Source organism: Chlamydotis macqueenii, chromosome 5, assembly GCF_036417535.1.
Source record: "Chlamydotis macqueenii isolate bChlMac1 chromosome 5, bChlMac1.mat, whole genome shotgun sequence".
NCBI lineage: Eukaryota > Metazoa > Chordata > Aves > Otidiformes > Otididae > Chlamydotis > Chlamydotis macqueenii.
Genome location: NC_141560.1, coordinates 71,521,706 through 71,542,228, shown reverse-complemented (window position 1 = coordinate 71,542,228; position 20,523 = coordinate 71,521,706). Strand labels below are relative to the sequence as shown.

The 20,523-nt window shown below is 48.3% G+C and overlaps 1 protein-coding gene across 1 annotated transcript; it reads right to left on the bottom strand.

Moving 5' to 3' along the window:
• Positions 1-806: 806 nt before the first annotated feature.
• On the bottom strand, positions 807-19,947 carry DISP2 (dispatched RND transporter family member 2). Its single transcript, XM_086749200.1, has 8 exons — positions 19,862-19,947; positions 13,090-13,536; positions 10,687-10,716; positions 8,566-8,689; positions 7,478-7,593; positions 6,883-7,001; positions 5,842-5,939; positions 807-5,212 (listed from the first exon to the last, which is right to left on the bottom strand). Exons 1-8 carry the CDS (start codon positions 19,939-19,941, stop codon positions 1,793-1,795), a joined length of 4,434 nt encoding a protein of 1,477 aa, XP_086605326.1. The 5' UTR covers positions 19,942-19,947; the 3' UTR covers positions 807-1,792.
• Between the last annotated feature and the right edge of the window lie 576 nt (positions 19,948-20,523).

The following is a 20,523-nucleotide window of genomic DNA, read 5'->3' as shown; positions in this document are numbered from 1 at the left end:
GATAATGGCTTCAGCATAGAAGGAGGTAGATTTAAATGAGGTATAAGAAAGAAATTTTTTACACTGAGGGTGATGGAACACTGTCCCAGGTTGCCCAGAGAGGCGGTGGATGCCCCATCCCTGGAAACGTTCCAGGCCAGGTTGGCCGGGGCTCTGAGCACCCTGATCTGGTTGGAGATGTCCCTGCTCCTTGCAGGGGGAATGGACTGGATGGGCTTTAAAGGTCCCTTCCCAACCAAACCAGTGTGTGATTCTATTACTCTGCACTGTGCTGTGCCTTCAGGGTGCCTGTGCTGCCGCTTGAGGCAGCTAAATTTGCCCTCCCACACTGTACGAGGAAAGGAAGCATCTGTATAAAATGCTCCCCGACTTTCTGTTTTCACAGTGCTTTCTAACAGTTTTCGATATGAGTGTGAGAAGTCTCCCCAAACAGTAATGTGAAAAGCTTCTGTGTGGAGTGGGTTTCAGTCAGCATCGACTCACAGCCCAAGGGCAGCTCTGGTTGCCAGAACACCCACCGGAACACCCAGGGTAAGAACTGCACTATGAAAACACAAAATTGAAATATGGTGTCTATTTCAAGCATTTTTATTAGTTTTAAAAGAGCATATTCCTCACCTGCATCAGGCAGTTGGGGGCTGTCTCCCATACAGCAGGGAGAACTACTGGTGGGTGTCAGAAGGAGCGAATCTTTTTAAGTTGTATACTTTCCTTTTGCTGGTTATATTGCAAAATATATTAGGCACTTAAAGTATGAAGAAAATGAACCACAATGTTCTCAGTGAAAATGAAGCGTCACACAGATATAGGAAAGTTTGTCATAAGCATTTATTTTATGTCAACTTTTGTAGAGAATGATTTCTCTTTTTTAACAGATAAAGGCAAGGACGTATTTGTTTTCCTGTTTGTTTCTGGTAGAGAAAAAAAAAATATGTAAAATTCAAGATTCACCAGATACGCAAATTTTAAAAAGTTACGTGTTTGTAGGGAATGCCTTGAGTGGAAGCAAGCTATGAAGATGACACACAAAGCACCCACATCACCGAGGGGACGAGGATGCTTCTCTCTATGGGGGAATCTCATACTGAAAATCTTTGGCAGTACTAGAATTTCTTCTGATACAATAAACTGAAGTTGCTACTGAAAATAGATTTAGGCTGGATTCTGCAGCCTCCTCCAAAAAGGTAAGAGACTGTATCAACTCAGAAGTCTCAATGAGATTTTTTTTATAATATCTGAACTATTTGGATGGGATCTCTGAACCTGGACTTCACGTAAAGCAGCTTCTGATTCAGTAGAAAATGAAAGACTTTCTTTTTTAATTAACAATACATTCTTCACTTGATATCTAGATTTTCAATATTTTTCTGTTGTGGGTTTGGGTTTTGGATTTTAATTTTTTTTTTTACAGGAACTCTCCTTCTGTATTGTTAAATATGTGGGGAATCTCACCTCGTTATTTCTCTCCCATGTGACCTTGACAAGAAAACAAAATCTAACCACCTTGCAGGAAATGACAAAACAGGTTCACTTGCTACGTTTCGCAGTACAGCTGTGAATATGGCACCAGACACGGAAGGTCAAAGGGCTTGTACTCCACCTAGATCCATCTCACATCCTCTCACTAGTATCAGGTTTGCTGGTTCTGTGAAAACACGGGTATTTGCACAGCTGAAATGCTGAGAAATAGTCTCAGCTCTAGGAGAGGTGGGAGGAAAAAACTGATATTTACAGTTCTGAGGAGATTTGAATTCCCCTTTCCTAGCAGTACAGTTTTGCTTTCTGCAAGGTTTCAACTGTTGTAGCCAGAACTTAGTGCGCTAGATCGTTTGATCCAGACATCAGGCATGTCTGGTTGGCTGTTCGGTAACACAACCGGACCTTCGCTCCCTAACCCCAAGCGATTTTTCCATGAAGAGCTGTTCTGCTGCGATGCTGCTGGAGAGATATCAAAGACAGTTTCCCTCAGGTCCAGCCGCAGGGTATCTCTCTTCCCGTTCAAGTAGCCTCTCTCTGTTTGACTGTACGAATCAGACAGCTCTAAGACATCAGGACACGAACTGGCTGATTCAGGAATCTTTAGGCCTTGCTCAAAATCACTAATCGACGTCTCGCTGGAGATGTTGAGCATGTCAAAAGAGCTGCCAAGGGAACAAAGGCATCTTTGAATTTTGTAGATGTCAGCAGCAGGGAGATGGCTGTTGTCTGAGGTATAATCCGACTGCTGCTGGGCAGTGTCACAGGAGCACTGAGGTTTATTGAGCTGCCCTTCTTCCTTCGTGCCAGCTGGCTGGATATGGTCCAGCCCAGACCCATCCCAGGCTTTCGGGCCATACTTTCGACACCGACAATCTCGGCAGAGTCTCTCCCTGTGAATTTCTGCTCCTGAGCTGCTGTGCTTGTACGGAGAGGAAGTTTGCAAGGCAGGACACTGGCACAGGCCAACCTGCTGGTCTCCAAGAGTCTCCTGCAGATTCTGTCTCTCTCTTTCAAAGGAAGGGTGCATTCCTGTTCTGGGGCATCTGTTGTCTTCAACTTGTGTGTCTTCAGAGAGCACCGATGGGCGGTTGGACAGCTTGCTTGTGGAAGTGCTGTTGTCGAAACTGTCGCTGAGTTTTCTGGACAAGGGCTGGAGTTCATATTGCTCATTTGCAGTGTTGGACTCCTGGACCTTCCGCAACCGGTTTTGCTTCTCGCTCCCCCCACAGGCAAAGCTTCCGTTCAGCCCGGAGTCATCAGAGTAGTCTTTCATGGTGTGGGCACAAGGCCACAGGATCTGCCCACAGTTCTTCTCAGGGCCGAAGAAGCAGCACAGTGACTGGAAGAAGAAGCTGGCAAACCCACAGCTGATACACTTGATCATCATGATGAATATCCCCAGCTTCCGATACGCCAGGACCGTCGCAGGCAACATAATGACCCCTGCAGAGAAGAGAGCAGAAGCTGCCATGGCCGTGGCACAGCTCATCTGCTTCAGGGAAAAGGCCACTCGGCTCAGGCGGTCAGAATGGGGGCACAGATGGTAGGAGATGCAGTAGTTGACGGTAAAGTCAACAGAGAGACCGACTGCAGCTGAAATGAAGAGAGACTCCACTGCGTTGAGCTGCCACTCCAAGAGGACCAGTAGGCCAATGGTTACCAGGACAGAGCCCGCGATGGCAGTAACAGAGAAGACGCTAAGGAGAACGTTCCAGGTGGTGAGCAGCAGCACCACGAAGGAAATGGCTATGGAGAGCCCCATGACTACCATCGTTTCTGTGCTCAGACTGTGCTGGAGGTTGTATAGCTCTAGTTTACTGGTAAACCATCCGTTCTGAAGCCCCACGGGGGCGGTTTTCATTTCCTCTGTTACCCAGAGGTTGATTTCCTCATAGAATTGTTTGGCTTTGCTGTAGTTGAAGGTATAGTGATAAATAGTTTGAAACTGCAGCACTAAGGCAGCGAGATTTCCCTCCCCGTCAAACCTGAGGCCCAGATCGTACGTTTCTGCCCCTTCCCTGCCTTGTTCCAGGAGCATCATTTTGATGCAGTGTAGGAAGACTTCGCTTCTGTAAGGGAAGGAGAACTGGTTACAGCAAAGGTTGAAGCTGTGGTCTCGCTGGGAGCACTGGCGACTGTCCATCCACCTGAGGAACTCCTCCATGAAGCACACAGTAGATTTCTGCTCTGCGTCGGCGTAATAGAAAGTTTGGTTCTTTACTTTTTGGCAGAATTCAAGGAGCCACTTCTGGGCCTCGGGGTTTTGGATTGTGAAAGTGACGTCTGTCACTAGAGTGCCGTTGCTTTTTGGATTGAAATGGTCCCCATTATCCACGGGCAGAATGCCCCAGACTATCGTGACAGGCATACGCTGCCCTTCTCCGTGCTCCAGCCTCTCAAACATGAACTGGTGGCAGTACTCAGAATCGTACCTCTCAAAGGGGTGGCTCAGCCTAAAGACCTGGACAGACGATGTCTCAAGGGTCGGGAGTTTGAGTTTGGGGTTGGAACACGAAATGTAGGCACCTCCTATCGCTAAGGCAGCAAACCAGCAGATCCAGATGTACCGAAACTTGATGACCCCACAAGGCAGAAGCTTCTCAAATAGCAGCTTGGAGGTTTCAGACAGCGTGTTCTGGAGACCTCTGAGAATGTAATGGAGGGACAGAGTGACTCTCTTCTGGCCGGTGTTGTTCCAGTAGTCTTCTGGCTTGTAAATGCAGGTCGTTGCTATGTAGCGCTCATACAGCACAGCCGAAGAAGGAAGCCAAGTCATCATGAATACCAGGTTCACCAGCACGGAGGTGCCCATGTAAATAGCAAAGCAGCGGATGGCTATTATATTGCTAATGTAGCTGGCGTAGAAGGCAGCGCCCATTGTGAAGCAAGATGCCAGCATGAGATACGCAAAATGGTGCATGGTTTGACTCACCCACTGCGAAAGCCCAGCGGAAGGGTTCTGGTTCTTGCTGAGGTTCCAGAGGTCAAAGAAGACGAAGGTGTGGTTGGCACAAATGCTGCTGAGGATGATGACTGCTGTCAGGTTTACAAAAGGGAAATAGGTGAATCTGAAGGCCACCTTGTACAAGAAGTAGGAGATCATTAAGGAACTGACAACAGCGAGCAGGACCATCAAGGTAATAAAGACTGAGCGTAAATAAAAAGAAATGCTTAGAAAAATAGCTAATATTGCCAGGACTGGATACTTAGTATCCAGTAAAAGATAGTGCTGGAATAGTTTCTGTTTAAGGCCCAGGTCCATTCCAGTGATAGATGTGTAGTTATCAAAGAGATCCCAGGACTCCAGATTGTCTAGGTAGATCCCCATCATAGACGCGCCTTTCCTTGTAGGCAAAAACAGTAGGCTGTATTTGAGAGATGGCACTTGGTACTCTATCGTCTGGGGACTAAGAAAGTCTCTGTCGACCAAGAAGTGAAGCAGCTGGTAAATGGCATTGAAGCGGGTGCATTTTTCGGGGACTTTGGCACACTGGGAGTGTTTCTGTCTCACAGTCTCGGGACCTATGCAGGATGGAGTGAGGATACCTTTGTGGTAGTCTGGAGCACAGGCGCGAAGGAGGGCCAGGGTATGGGAGATGTCTCCTTGAGTTATCTCCAAACACGAAGACCTGTTGTACAGGACAGCGATGTAGTTCCCCAGAGACCAGCTTGGGCAGCATTCGTTGGCGTCGGTACGTTGGCAGAGGTCTCTAAAATGAACGTGTGAGCGGATCTGAAAAACAGACGAGGGAGCATCATGTCAGACCCTCTCTGCACACTTCCTCTTGCAGCCCCACAGTGCTCCTTGCTCCATGCAGCAATCCTTCCCTCCAGGCGTGCAAGCCATGGCTTGCCGTCCTCCCAGTGACAAATTCCAGATACTAAAGCTATTGAAACACGTTAGCCTTTTGCAAAAATGAAACCCTGTCCTTTATTTATATCTGATATCCTCTGATTTGAAAATCTGGATCCTGTGACAAACGCAGCTAATCCAATTAAACTTCCCATTTGCAAAACTTGCTGTCACAGTCCCCAAGATGATAGCTCCATTTCAGTAATTAGGTTCTGCTGCCCAAAATTCTCAGCAGCTTCTGATGGACGCCATTGGCCTCTGGACCAAGCTCTTGTCCAGTGTCTGGTTGTTCTTGTTTAATGGCAGCTGCTACTTTGCAGCTGGACTTTAGTGACACGTGGAATCATCCCTGTATTGCTCAGGAGGTAAAATGCTTTGGACGCCTCTAGACTGAAACCTGTTCTGTAGCTTACGTTAGTTTTGTCTGGCTTCCTTTCAGCTAGAGATCAAAGATTACAGCAGTCAGAAAAGAGACAGCATGTGTATATGTTCCTCCTGCCATCACTAACCTTGTCTTGTTCAATTTGACACATGGACTGAATAGCTTGCAAGTTCCATAAGCTCCCAGCAGTTGTGGACATAAATACCAGCTGGGAATAGCTCTTTTCTGAAATAAAGGAAAAAAAAAATAAAGGATTAGGTAATGAAGATGAATCAGCCAGGTTCTCAATAAACTCTCTGTGCATAGAAAAAAACCCCAAACATATATCTCGCTGCCTATACGACTGCTGTGGAGGGCTCCCTGCGAGGAAGCAGGTCACAAAGACGGAAGCTCGTACTGAGTGGTAGCATCTGCCTCGTGAGACCCGACCTCTGCTCCTCGCCCATCTGTCAGCAGCAGGAGAGCAGCGTTGGGGCTTTCAAAACACACTCTCTGCTGTCAGCGTGCTTTTAGTGAGTGCTGGCATCTGGGTCTGCACCCTGTACGATTGAGGAGCTTGAGTTCAGGCAGAGCCTCCCAAGGACCTGGGGGTTTGGCGTTTGACTGCTTTCAGAGGTGGAGTGGAGGCAGGGAAGGGAGTAAACATATCTGCATGCTGTTCCTGTTTCTCCTACTTACTAGTGTCCATCTGGGGATAACTTTTGGGTGTATTGGAGTTTTCCTCTTTTTTATCTCCAGCTTTTACTGCAACTTACATTTTTCCAAGAAAAGAAGGAATAGGGAGGGAGTGGGAACAGAGAGGCAGTGGGGCATACGCCATTTTTTCAGAGCATTCCCTTTTGAGATGGGTAAATGGTGAGAACATAAGTTTTTTTAGTGATGCTTTTAAGGCATATTTCTAAAAGGGAAAAAGAAGTATGGCAAAAAGTTAAGGCGAAGCCACTCTTCTCCAGAATTTCAGAACAAGCGTTTTCTAACCACTCAGTTACGAAGTGCTGGAAGATCACTATCTGAAAGGTGGCTTAGCTTTCACAGGGTGGGATTGTATGCGCTGCTTTCTTAGAGCACTTTCAGAATGTTTCCCTGTCTCCTAACCCACTTTGACAATTCCGTATGCTGTTGAGTTCTGGGTGTGTAATACTTACTGCCCCATCAAGCTTTCGCTCACCTGGGGGACCACAAAAGAAACCATCTGCTCCGTAGATTTGTTCCACCATTCTCCGTGTCCTCGCTTCTTGTTCTCCCTGAGCAGCCTTCTGTCCTCTGCTGAAGCCAATGTCATCATAGCTAGCAAGAGATCAGATTGTTTGTGTAACTAGAGATGACCTGGCTATGAGTTATGTTCCCTGACAAGGCTCTGGTGCCACGCGTGACACCGCTGGAGCAATAAGAGTTGTCATAGTCTGGAAAGAGCTTTGCTTGGATGGCAGCTGTTCGGTATTGTGTTGACTGTGCGTCTTTATAGGGAAAGGCATGAGACTAAGGGAGAGGCTGCATCCCCTCGTGCAGACATGCCATGTGCTGCTGCAATCTCTTAAAGGCAAACAGTGAACTAAACGCATGAAGAGTTTAGAGTCTAGTTCCTGGTTTCCGGAATAGGGAGCCCAAGTCCATTGCAGGCGAACAAACTTTAAACTCTCCAGTGCCTTGGTCCCTTTTAAGTGTAGTGTAAATGTTGTAACTCACATAGATATCTTGGAACATTGAATCTGTAACTTTACAGCCAACATCTTCCTCAGTCCCCCCAAGCCAAACTCAAATACCTTTTCTTCTCAGCATAGGGAGAAAGGGAAAGGGTCTTCTTGTAGCCTGTATGGCTCTCTACGTTCCTCCACACAACGAGCTTTCTGCCAATGTCAGTATCTCGTGGCTCGAAACCCTGCAGCCAAGCAAAAGGGGTTTGTCATCAGCTTGCATTTTAGTTTAGCTTAGCTTTCCTTAATCCTCCTCCTACGCACAGAAACTGTATGAGATTATTACTGCATCTTGGAGAGATATACACATTGCATTTTCCCTGGAAATACTGCATCCCAGAGCTGACAGAAAAAAATATCTCTCCTTTCCTTTCCTTTCCTTTTTGGGAAACAATTCTCTCTCCCTGATCTCATAAGACTCTTCTTCTCTTCAAGTAAAATAATCACTTACAGAAATGGGAGTGATTTTCCTCTTCCTGGACCAACTTTAGTCTATTCTTATTTTCTCAGGATTCTTCCATTAATGAGAGACAGGGATGAGTTTAGAAAATGTGGGGTCCTGCATGGAGAACAGGAGCCTGTGCAGCAGCACTCAGAACAAGGCAGTCCCTCCATTTCAAGAGCCCTGCACACAGGCTGTAGGAGCCAGAGCTAGATCCTCCGTCCAGTCTCCGCCCAGCCTCGCTAGTCCTTTTGGGGAACCCCAGCCTTCCAGCAGTGGAAGGGGAGCAAAAGGAGCAATCCCGGTTTGTGCCGGCAGTGTCTCCACACCAGAGCGAGAGCACAAGTGTGAGCCCACAGCAGTGCTGAGAGATGGGCTGGTGGCTGCCATTGGCGTGGGCTGTGCCCTTTCTGTGGTGTCAGAGAAACAGCAAGTCCTGTGCATTCCTCTGACACGTTATGCTCGTCCTGAAGGAATCTTGTTTCGGTTGCACGCTGTGAAGGTGTGGGTTAAGGACAGCAGATGACTGATAAACATGGCCATTTTTTTCTAGTGGCTTTAATGTCCTTCTTGATCTGCTGTCCTGCCTCTCTGCCTCTATCTGCAGAGAAGGAAGGCAGCACAGGCTCATTTCATAGGGCAGAAAGAATATATCACTGGTTGGCCTGCAGATTTTCCTTGTGTTCATGTTGACACATCATGTGTAGGGACTTACCATTAAGGGTTCTGAAAAGTCAGGCAAATTTCCAACGAGCAGGCCAGCTACAGTGCAAACCACAGCTGTCACCGAGCACAGCACCAGGACGGCTATGGGCCACTCCGCGATCATTTGAGAATAGCTGGAGGCAACAGGAGAGGAAAAAATGCAGCTGTTAAGGCGCTTCTGCTATTAGAACGAAACCTGCTGTTAAACCAATGTAGTGTTAGTAAAAGGAAGTAAAAGTATTAGGGCTTTCTGGTTTGAGCATTTATTTATTGAAAAGCTTAGAGGCTCTAGTACAGCTATTAATGAACATATACCTCCAACTGGATGTTTGCAGGCAGTTCTAATTAACTCGGATAATTACATTTTGCCTCCCTACATTTTCCTGCTTTTTCAATCAGAAATAATAAAAACCAGACTCTTGCATCCCAGGGCAAAATGAAGCTTTAAATATTTAACTTAAAAGATTGCATTTAAAAAGAGCTGCTTCTTTTTTTTTCCTCTGCATTGTGCAATCCAAGCTAGTAGCTGCCTAACAGTTTGGCCTGCAGATTTTCAACCTGTGGACCCGGAGACCTCCGAAAAAAAAAAGCTGGAAACCACCAGCCTGGTGTGTAACTGATGGCAGGATTGCCAGCAGCATCCACAGAGTGGACGAGTGGCTTCTGCATCCACAGGATGAGTGAACCTGACCCCGATCTCAGCCTCAAAACCAAACGCTGAGCCTGCAGCGAGAGCATCTGCCAGGGCAGCGGAGCCGTTGCCCTTCCGGTCTGGAGAGCGTATACAAGCCCACGGGCCAGGGCTCTGCCTGGAACACGTCTCAGTGTGGTGTGGTGGCACACACATTTTTAATGACATTCCTATACAAATAAAACCCTTCCAGAGAAGCAGCTTACTCTAGCCAAAAGTATTTTTGCCAGTTACTTTTGTTCTTAAAAGCTGGTCCAAAATTTTCCATCCAAGTTCTATGTTTCTTTTGGGACAAACTGTGTCTCCTGTAGGATGATCTATCAAAGTTACTATCCCACAATTTTTTACCAGTGCAGGTTTACTGCCTCAAGATTTTTGTCTTCCTCAAAAAAATCTGTTGAGATATAAGATACTGGAATTGGTTCCTGCTCTGGTTTGGCAGGTTCTAGGTAGTTCTTCTGTATTCTGACGTATTTCTGAAATATAAGAAATTCTTTGTTCAAGAATATAGACAAATACTTGAGCTTCATGGGGAAGTGAAATATTTACGAGCTTCAGAGCGGCTGTGCCAATGCGTGTCAGCCTCAAGGTGTAATGTTCCTGCTTGCCTGCTCTTTTGCTCCTCTTGCCTCCAGCTTCACTGAGGCAAATAATGCAGCTATTCCTGATAATTAGAAATCATCACAAGCCCTTCAAACAGCTTTTCACATGACTTTTGGTCAGGCTTGGTACTTTTTTTTCTGTTTAAGACTGCCTTATCGAGTTTGTTTTCATAGATGAAGTCTTTATTATGAAAATGAACAAAAATTGCCCTGTATGCATTAACATACCTAATTTCTGGAGGCTGTTTTGGGTGGTTCCATGTCCAATTATCAGAAAAAAAAAAATTAAAAAATCAGCTGCAGTATCTGATGGTGGAACTTACCTAAACCTTCCAGAAAAAAATGGTTTACAAAAATCAGCTTTTAAACAGAAGTTGATAGCAATCAAATTATTTTAATTTTGAGAAATGTATTAGAAATCCTGTGTCTTTTGAAAAAGTGAAGTTATTTCATGGATGGGCTATCCTCCTGTGCTTATCTGGTGGGCCAAGCTGGATTAATCCTATATATAGATGTAGATGTATATATGTACATACATTTGTGTAGGGTTATTTCATAGATATAAAAAGCTATTGTGTGGACTAGAGCCAGGCACCCACCCCAAGAGTGGCTACCAAGACAGCGTTGCTATTCTTTAATGCAGGTTGAATTCATCTCGCAAGAAATGGAGATTTTCCCAAGCGGATGGGAAGCCCGCGGCGGGGAGCGCTGACCTTTCCTCTGAAGCTGGGCCTGCTGGGGATGTCGCCAGCGAAAATACTCTGCATTTCCTAATGGCAAGGTAGGAGAGCAATGATAATGGGGTGGAAGGACAGGAAGCTTTTGATATGAAACATACCTTTTTGGCATCCTGAACGATTTGTCATGTCTGCAGACAGAAAAAAAACAAAGATGCATTTATTTGTTATTTTCCTATAAACGCAGTGCTGGGCTGTGAATGTGTGAGGTCTCCCTTTCAGGGGCTGTACAGCACCAAGCAGAGCCAGTGCTGCAAGAGTACTGGCACGACATGAATTAGTCTCATGAGTACCAGAGTCTTTTCCTCTCCTTTGGCATTTTAACCAAACAGGATGGGAAAACATGCAATCACTCTTCATTTTGCCCCTCTAAGAAAACCCTGTAGAAAGTAATAGACATTAGCAATGTAACCCCACAGAAATCACACTGCAACTTTATCCATGAAAATCTATCTGTTTTAAGCACTTTCCTACTGAATTTTAAAATTGTTTCTTGACAAGAGCATACCTCTTTATTAAATTTCATCAGTTGGGCTAGCCATGCCTATAGATAGTTTTTCTTTCCTATTTAGCTCAGCAAGGCTTTTCCAAAAAGGTGACTCTCCTTTGTTTCCTGGGCCCTTCCAAAGACAGCATTTGCCCAGTCTAGAGGAGCAGAAGGCCAGTGGAGCTACTCAGAATATTTTACTGGGGTTTCCTTCACAGAGAAGCATTTGCCATTACTCCTTGTAGAGCTCTGAGGAATGAAATAAAGAAGCCTTCCCCAGGCAGTCCAAGGTTATGTTTGTTAATAAATCCCTCAGGGCAAGCTTTCCACTGACGTCTTAACAAAACAGCAGCACCTCAGTGGGTCACCATATCTGAAAGGCTTTTTGTTCTGCCCTCTATTTCCACTGAAATGTCCCCTTGGGATGTGCCCCAGCCTGGCACGGCCTTGGGTTGCAATGCAGCTTCCACTGAACTCCTCCCAGCTGTGGCTTCCTCCTCTCTCCGCAGCCATGCCAAGCTCAGCTCGGCGAGCGCTCCCTCCTCCCTTCACCCTCCTCCTACGCTCTTGGCTTAAACTGGGAGAAGGAGCTGCTGCGCTCTGACATCTGTGTGGGGCAGATGGCCCTGGGTCCCTGCTCCATCCCAGGCAGCGACTGGTGACCCTGTGGCAGCTCATCCTTCCTGGCAGGTTGTTATGAAATGAAGAAATGAAAAAGCAACGGAAGAGAGTTCTCCACGTCACTCTCAGTGGCATGTGTCATAAATCATATTGTGTTTTCCTCATCACGCTAATGCTCCGTAGATTTGGGAGAGAAGGGAGCAAAGAAAAATCTTCACCAGATTATTAAAGAGAGGTCTCTTTCTGGCAGCACACTGCCCACCCTCTGCTAATTCTCTCACAATAGCTTCTCAAGCAGATTTGTTCGGATTAAAAACCCCATTCTAGCATTATTATGTTATCACTTTTCTGTCTGCTAGTGCCGCACATTCTGCCAGGGATTTGCAATCCAGCTGCGTTTCCGACTTAAATAACCTGTTACAGAGAACGTAGTTAACAATTTTGTTGATAGCATACGAGCTAAAAAGGATCCAGGCTCCACTCCTCTGACTGTAATTGCTCTACACTGCAAACACAAGCAAATTAAATCCTCTGTTAATGGCTAGAAAATGGGACCATAAAGGGCTTTTGTGCCTAGCTCTGCACTGCTGTGCGAGGGCAAGGAAGGGATCCTCTGCCATCTTTTAGCAGGCTTTGGTGGCTGTTGCTGTGGTAGCACTGAGATCAGGGTCTTTAGTGCCAACAGTGGGCTCCAACAGGCACATGGAGCGAGGAAGGATGGTGCTGCAGAGGAGCAGAGGTTGTAGCTCAGGCTGTTGAGGATGCCCATCCTGTGTGCATCCTTGCAGCGCTGCCCAAGATCCATCCAAGCAAGTCACCGGGGTGCTCTGCACACAGATGGAGTTTACCCCATTTGGCATGGCCAATACAGAATTTATACCCTCTTGCTGCCCAACCTGGAAAACCAAATCTTCCCCACCTTTGTATTTATCACTGCCCAGCTGTGGCCAGTGCTTACTCTCTGCTGCCTCTCCCTTCCAGCACAGGCAGCAGCTTCGGTGGGGGCAGAAAAAGAAATTAACTGAGAAACTCTGCCAAGATAAAGGATTAGCCAGCTGGATGCCTCACAGTGCAAAAGGAGAAAATACAAGGATCACAGCTGCATGATCTAGGAGCAACTGAGTGATCTTGGCATTATCCAGTGAGTCACCTTGAGAAGCGAATCCTGCTTCTTCCCGCTGTGGGAACGGCAGCTCTCTGTACACCCTCCACAGAGGTGGGGAGAACAGACTGGGTGCCTTCATGCATTTTTGGGCAGCTGCTGCCCCAAACTGAAGAGCAAACCCCTGTTGCACGCATCCCCACTCAGACCCCTCTCATCCCCTCCCACTTCCCCCGACAAAGTTCAGGAGATGCTTTTTGAAAGCCCCTGAGCTGCTCTCTGTGTGCCTCCTACCTGACTGTTACAATGTGATGCTGCACCGGCCGTCGCTGCCCAGGGGACCACTGTTTCCAGGGGGTTTCCGAGGCTTCGTGGTGGGAAGCTGGCATAGGATCGCTGCTGGAAAGGTGGGAACACAACACGGGCCTCTCGCCGTGCCCAGGGAGTGGGGGCAGGCCGTAGCTGCCTCGGGGCTCCTGCTGGGCGCAGGGGTAATACGGGTGATGCTGCTGTGAGTCCTGGGAGCTCAATGGCACCTGCCCGTTGGACTGGGTGGAGACTGGCCCAAGTGTGTGGCTGGAGGAGGGCAGGTGGTCTCCCCCCAGCCTGGGGGATGCTGGAACGGGGCAGTGATGGACCGGGCAGATTCTTTCCCAGGAAGTGCCACTGTAGCTGGGCTCGGTGTTCCCAATCTCTGGCATGGCGAGACAGGTCTGGCAAGGTCCTGCATTTTGTTTTTCTCTGTGAGAGAAAATAAGAGTGTGATAAAACCTTCTCTGGTAAAACAGCAGAGCAGCAGAAAGGCTACGCAGGGGAATCGCATCCCAAGATATAAAACCTCACCCACCATTGCTGTACCAAGAGCCAGGCTCAGGGCCGAGCTGGATTACACTTTTTATAAAGACATCTGTGACTCGGTGGAGGATTCCAGCTGATGGAGAATCCATCACATCTTTGTGCATATTGTTCCAAAATTTTGAAAAATGGGGTAATATCCCCTCAAAGAGTCCTTCAAGATATTTCCCTGTGGAGGGGGCAGAACACACCGTCTGGTGATAACGGCGGGGTCCTAACTCAGGACCACAGAGTGATTACACAGGTCTGGGGAAACAGAAACCAAAGGAGACTGCATGTGAAGAAGACACTCAATTATCTGCGCTTCCTGGGGAGATGAATTTGATTGTTCTGCAGAAGGACTGGCTCTGCTCCACGCTGGGAGAGTCAGAGAGTGAATCATCCCTGGCACTAAAAAATTGCAGTGAACCTGATGGCTGTGACAGTGTAAAAGGGGCTTCAGCCTCCAGCCCGGCACATGCCCTAATGGCTCCCATCTGCCGCAGACTCTCCACTGGGCTCTTCAGGAACATTTTAGATGTACATCTCCCAAGGATGTCAGCAGCAGATGTTATTGTTCTCCGTATGCAGGAAGGGGATGGACTAGGACCTCTCAAGATCTCTTGAAGCTTGACTTTCCTGTGCCTGCTCAATTTACTCAGACAAAACATTTGCAGACTTCAGTTCCCAAGTAATGAGGTCTCTGCAGGCTATGCTCTCTTCTCTCCAGGGAATTAAAATAATTATTCCACAACAGTTACTCTACAACCCAAAGTACTAGTAAGACTTGAGCTAGTTCAATGTAGCAAGAGAGAGTGCTGTTGGCCAAAGCAGGAGCTCCTGGACCGATGGTGACAATGCTATCCCATTCACCCGCAGAATTTGTCACAAGAAATAATATCAAGCACATTGCATGGACTCCTTGCTGTCCTGTCACAGATGGATTAGTGGCAGGATTACCCAGACTTTCAAGCGTGTGATTGGTGTTACAGCTGTTTATAAGGGTAGTTTACAGCAGAAGAGTACAAATTTGTCCCTGGTATATATGAATGCAGTGCAGGAGATTATAAATCAAATGCCAGCAAAGCTGTCCACGAGACATAATCTGAGGTCTTGTCTGGACTTGTTACAACCTTGTCAGAGCCATCCCTGCGCTGGGAGGGATTCGGGTTCAGCTGTGCTGCTGCAGCACAGGGCAGGCGCACTGCAGACAGACCAGAGAAAGGTTACGGGCTGGGGCACTCAACATATAAAGTGACATCTTTAGTCATTGCCCATCTATACTAATTATAGAGCCAACTTGACGAGGAGGTGCTCACCACCACATCCCCCCCGGCTCTGGTGAGCGGCAGGGGCAGAGTTTGTTTGGGAGAGCTGACATGGAGAGGCCCCCAGTCCGCACTCTCAAGCTTAAAGCGTAATTCAGCTCGCTCTTCCCAAGGGTCCACTGACTGCAGTGCAGGTGCCCCCTCTTTGTAGTTTAGTATGAGTAGTCCTGGGTTGGGGAATTTTCATCAGGGGATTGTGTAGTGTTTTGTTTTGGCAAGGTCTAGACCTCTTCTCACTCCCTTTTTGATGCCTCTAAGTTGCTATTTTCCCTCTATCTTGATCTTGTTGTTTCTCCTAATTTTTGTACACTTTAAATAGGTGATGGTTTCCTACAATGTGTAATAATTCACAGAGACACTGCTGCACTGGCAACTTGTGCTTTTGGTATTTCCACACCCGTACGATATTTATGTTCTTTTTTTTTTTCAAAGTAAAAATCCTTTTTTTGGTTAAACTGTGGGATCGGCATAGCAGACTGGGACCAGAGGCTTTTCATAACTCAGTCTGAGGGCTACGCTGCCGTGTCTGCCTCATCTGATGGTGGATAAGTAGCACTGCACAGAAGAGAAAGGCTTTCACAAAAAACACTTTGAAGATGGTCAGGGAGATGCAGGAAGCGTGGAATGAAAAATTCCTCCTCCAAAAACCCCTCAGCTACAAATCTCCTGGTGGGGAAACCAGATGACAGACTCTTGGATATTGCAGGTTGCCTCCAGTTTTTATGCACATATGTTAATATATCTGATTCTAGTATTTCATATGAAAGCCCAATCTTTTTGTTTACCATCTTTGCTGCGAAATACTGTTAAGTTCCGATCTTCCCCCGCATGTTGACTCTTAACTCAATCCTCTGCCTGCTCAGAGACTTCACATTTTAGAATAACTTTGGCTAGTTCAAATCATTCACTCGTGACTCTTCTTCATTATCCCCCTTTCAGACTAAACAATTACAGTTCTGCCAGTCACCCTCCGGATATGAGTTGCCTTATGCTCTTCTCCCTCCAGCTCCATGACGATGTGACCTTGGTTATCCAAAATCTCCAGGGAAACCTGGAGCTCGCAAATAATGATGGGTTTGGATAATCACTGCCGGCAGTTCTGCAGAATTCAAGTCTTCACTCGCTACACTCCCAATTAGCCATAGTGCTGGCGGGCTTAATGTTTGATATGCTGAGGTCTGCACCAGAGACTGGTCTTTGTTTGCCTGCAGCCAGGTCGCTATTACTTTTCTGGGCCCGCAGGACCCCGAACTATGCTAGCAGAATGGTTGTGGAGGATTTTCTGATGTCTGTTTATTGTCAGGCAGGAGAAGAGGTGGGCAGAGCACCGAACCAGACTCTGCTTGCCACGCTGACACTAACAAAGACTGATATCGGGTGAAGAGAAACATTTTTCTTTAACAATCATTCCCAGTCTGGGCCCTGTCAGATATTTGATATTTGGGAGTGAGCAGGCAGAAGTGGTCTCTCAGCCACAGAAAAGCCTACGGAGGCAGCCTGACAGCCTCCATTTTCTTCTTTGAGCTCAGCTGGATGCAACTAAAGAGGTGCTGGGAAAAGAGAGGATGAGGAGGTGTGGGGCAAGGGATGGACTGGAGTTAGCTGGTCCTGTTACCCATGACAGTGAGTTGTGCTTCTTACACTATTTGCTTCCCTGTCTCTTCCTTTGAGTTGTGTTTCTTACGCTATTTGCTTCCCTGTCTCTTCCTTTGAGATGTCTAGACAGTGTAATAACCCAATTTATGAAACTGCCCGAGTCACTCTGAGTGCAGCAGTGCTTTTCTGAGAGGAATACCAGTGCAGAGGCAGCCTACTTCACGTGGGGGAACCAGCAAAAGGACTGAAGCTTCTTCTCACAGGAGAACAAGCAAGATGAGGTCAAGATTTCTAAGGAGACAGCTTTGTGCTGTTCCACCTCTGCTGGGGTGCGGATTAGTGGGAGGCACTGCAGAGCCCGTGGCCGGAGCCAAGGGCTGAATGCTGGGAGTGGGCTGTCTCCCTGCCCCAGAGACCAGTGTCCTGCTATGAAGCTCAGACACTGCCCCGCAGAAGGTGTCAGCAGGACGTGGCTTTAGCTGCCCACCTTCCCACCAGCCTGGGCATCAAAGCCCCAGCGAAAGGGTTTGCTGGAAGCATGCCGTGCTGGCTGCCTGCCCTCAGCTCCTTCCCACTCGGGACGGCTTCGCTCTGCCAGCACACGGAGCTGAGCTCGGCCAGGGGAAGGTTTGTGGGGCAGGGAAATGACAGCATATGGTCACCTTCCCTTTCCTCAGCTGCATTTCTTTGGCGTGTCTCTGGTCTTGCTTCCCTCTGAGCCACACAGCAGGAGAGCTCCTGCGTCTGAGAGAGGAGAAACGGGCCAAAAATATTTGGCATTTTGCAGGAAAGGCTTCTTTAGCGATCTGTCTAATTCAACCCTCATGCCCAAGACCATTGCTATAAGCACTTCTCTTTTTTTTTAAATGGAAAGATTCTCTTACCATTTGCATACTAAGGAGAGGATCAGGAAAGCAGCACTTTGCATATGAAAGCTGGGAAACACCTACCAAGTGAATGGAGCTGTCGGCTGCCTGACTCAAACCACAACTTCTCCTGTTGGCAGAACAATCTCAAGGGGAAAGGAAAACAAGCAAGAGAAAGGGCAAAAGTCTGTGTCTTGACTACAACCAGAGCCCCTTTTTCCTGGAACCTTTGCTCAGTCAGACATTAAGCACTGCAAAATTTCATTCATAAAAAGAGAAGCTCGTTTTATTTTCTTTCCCTTTTTTCCTTACTCTAGCAAGGTCTTGCTTGCGTATCAGTTGTACAACTTTTCCCAAATGGAAAAAAAAAAAAGTCTTTCTGAATTAAAACCATGTGCTATAGGTCAGCTTCCATCCAGATTAATGGCTTTTTCTTTGAGAGCTGCAAATGACTTTTTAAGAATGGGTTTTTTAATGGAATTTAAATAGAGGTTTCCTCTTTGAACATACCACCAGCAAAAGAGCAGTGGAGCTCTCGAGAAAAAAAAGAGCCTCTTTGCTTGTGTTTTCTAGGAAGATACGAGTGCCCTTCGTCAGAGATTAGGGAAGGGTTCATTGCGTTTCCCTCTCACCTCGTTACCGGGCTGCCCGTCTAGCTGGGAGGGAGAGACGGGCACCTCCGGAGCCATTCATCTCCTCCTCAGGCAGGGTCAGATTCTCATGCTCTGAAAAATTGCTGTGTGGTTGCTATTTGGTTTGCCTTTTTGGTCTAGCAGCAGGATAGTGCGTATCCTTGAGCAGACCTGCGATCTTTTTGTTAATGAGACTCCTGAGTATGTTAAATCATCATGAAAAATTAATGAGACTGCAAAACCCTGCTTCCCACGTAGTCTGCCAAGAAAAAGTTTAGTTTTATAATCCTTTCCATTGACTCAGCTGAACTGCTGCTGCGGGTACAGGGGTGTGATGGGACACAACCAGACACGCGGGGCTTGATCCCCACCCAGGCTTCAGTGCCGGAAAAGGTCTGGATGTAGTTTGCTGCCTGCACCGGCAGTGTAAAATGCGCTGGTAAAAGCGTGCTGGCTAAGCCTTCTTTTGAAGAAAAAAGAGACGAAATGAAACGAAAGGGGAAAGAAGAAGAAAACGCCTCCTTGCTATCCAGTCTGGAAGAGGCCAGAAGGAAGGCGGTATTTTCAAACATCTGTATTTTTCTGAGGACGAATTGAGCATTGATGATAAAGAGCATGGCCTGGGAGCAGAGGATGGGGGCTACAGAGCAAACCCTTTAGTGGCTATAGGAAGCGCCTTGCATAAAGAAGCATTTGCATATACGCATGCTCAGGAGTGAGAGAGCTATCTTCTTGTACTTTATTGCCACAAATTTTAGCTCCAGAGTGAGCAGCATGAGTGAAATTCAAAATACACTTGTTTCAAATAGCTTAACTCAGCTCTGTAACTTAACTCTTACAGGCAGCAGCATTCATTGCGAGGGACCTGTTTGAATGAGCGAGCAAAGCGAACGGCTTCAGTGACACCTCAGAGCCCAGCGAATGCCTGAGATGTAAAAACCTGGTCACTCAGCGAGCACCGAGACTCGGCAGCACACCAGCCTCTGGCTGAGCTCGTCAGAGCTGGCTAAAGAGAAGTGACTGTCCCGTCGGCTCCCCCCGGGCAGTGGGGATGTCTCGCCGTGAATATCCTCTGCCAGTCAGAAGCGAAAGTCTTTGGCTTTCAGAAGGAATTTGTGTGCTGTTGGCCTCGGGGTGTGCTGTGATCAAATAGAATCTGAAGAGCGCAGAAGATCTGTTGCCTCCGGTCCTACAAATGGCAACATGCGTGCAAATTTGAGGATGGCTCCTTGCCCATGATTATGGGCTTGTTGCCGTTTCCAGAAAATGACCGTGATTGTGGCTGCCAACCTGGTTTAAGACACCAGGTAAGGGAGCATATGGTGCGTGGGGGAGAAGATGAGAGCTGCAGGGTTTTATAGAAGAGATCTTTGGAGTGACAGCCATGCTTGCCCACAGCCTAGCGCAGTGAGGACTCTCAAACATGCTGAGCTTCACCAACAATAGCTCACCCGTTGCTGCAGAAGGGAGAGCTCACCATCTTGCCAGATAAAAACCTGCCAGGGCGGCCAAGCCAGGCAGTCGCCGCCACGGCACGCTTGGCCCCGTGGTGTGCCTGGCCCCAGGCTGAAGCACCCAGGGCACCAGCCGGGCAGCACAGCCCCAAAACCGAGGGGTGGGCATCCAGGCAGGCAGCGAGGGGCTCGGGACACACCTCGGGGGGGCCGGGAGGAGCTGTTCCCCGGGACCTCCCACCCGCCGGGGCACCGGCTCCGCCGCACCGGCCACAGCCGCGGTACCGGCTGCCGCTCCCGCCAGGGGAGGGAAGTCTCCCCCCACCCCCGCCGTCTCCCGGCCCCCCCGCTCCTACCTGGGCGAGGCGGGGCGGCGGCCGCGGCGCGTCCCCTCGGGCCGCTGCTCCCGGGGCGGCGGGCCCGGCGCGGCCTCCATGGGCGGCGGCGGGGCGCTGTCCGCAGCCCGCGGTGCTGAACGCTCCCGGCGGCGGCGGGGCGCTGTCCGCAGCCCGCGGTGCTGAACGCTCCCGGCGGCGGCGGAGGCTCCGCGCAGCGCTTGCGCGGCCGCGGAGGCGGGCCCGGCGCGGGCGGTCAATAGTACGGCTCCTCCCTCCGCCCCCGGGGCCAACCGGGATGGGGTTGAGGGTGCAGCACTCAGGGCAGGAGCTCCGCGGGACTCAGCGGTACCAGGAAGCGGGGGCTTCTCCAAGCCTGGAGATGGACCAAACCACCTTGCCCAGCCTCCAAATCCCCTTCCGATGTCACGCGAGGGGCCCTGCAGGTTCAGTGCACAAATCCCTTTGGGTGGCAGGTCCCTCATCTCAGCAGAGTTCTGCTTCTGCTGTGGCCCCAGGTGGGAAAGCTCTCGAGGCACTCCCAGCCCTGCGTGGCAGGTGCAGGGCAGCATTTTAAAGTGTGTGTGTGTTCACCCTCTGGATTTTCGCAGCATTAAATAAGGAAGCAATTTGTTGAAATAGATGGTGGTTTTGAAGCAACTGAGTTGAAAGACATAAGGAAG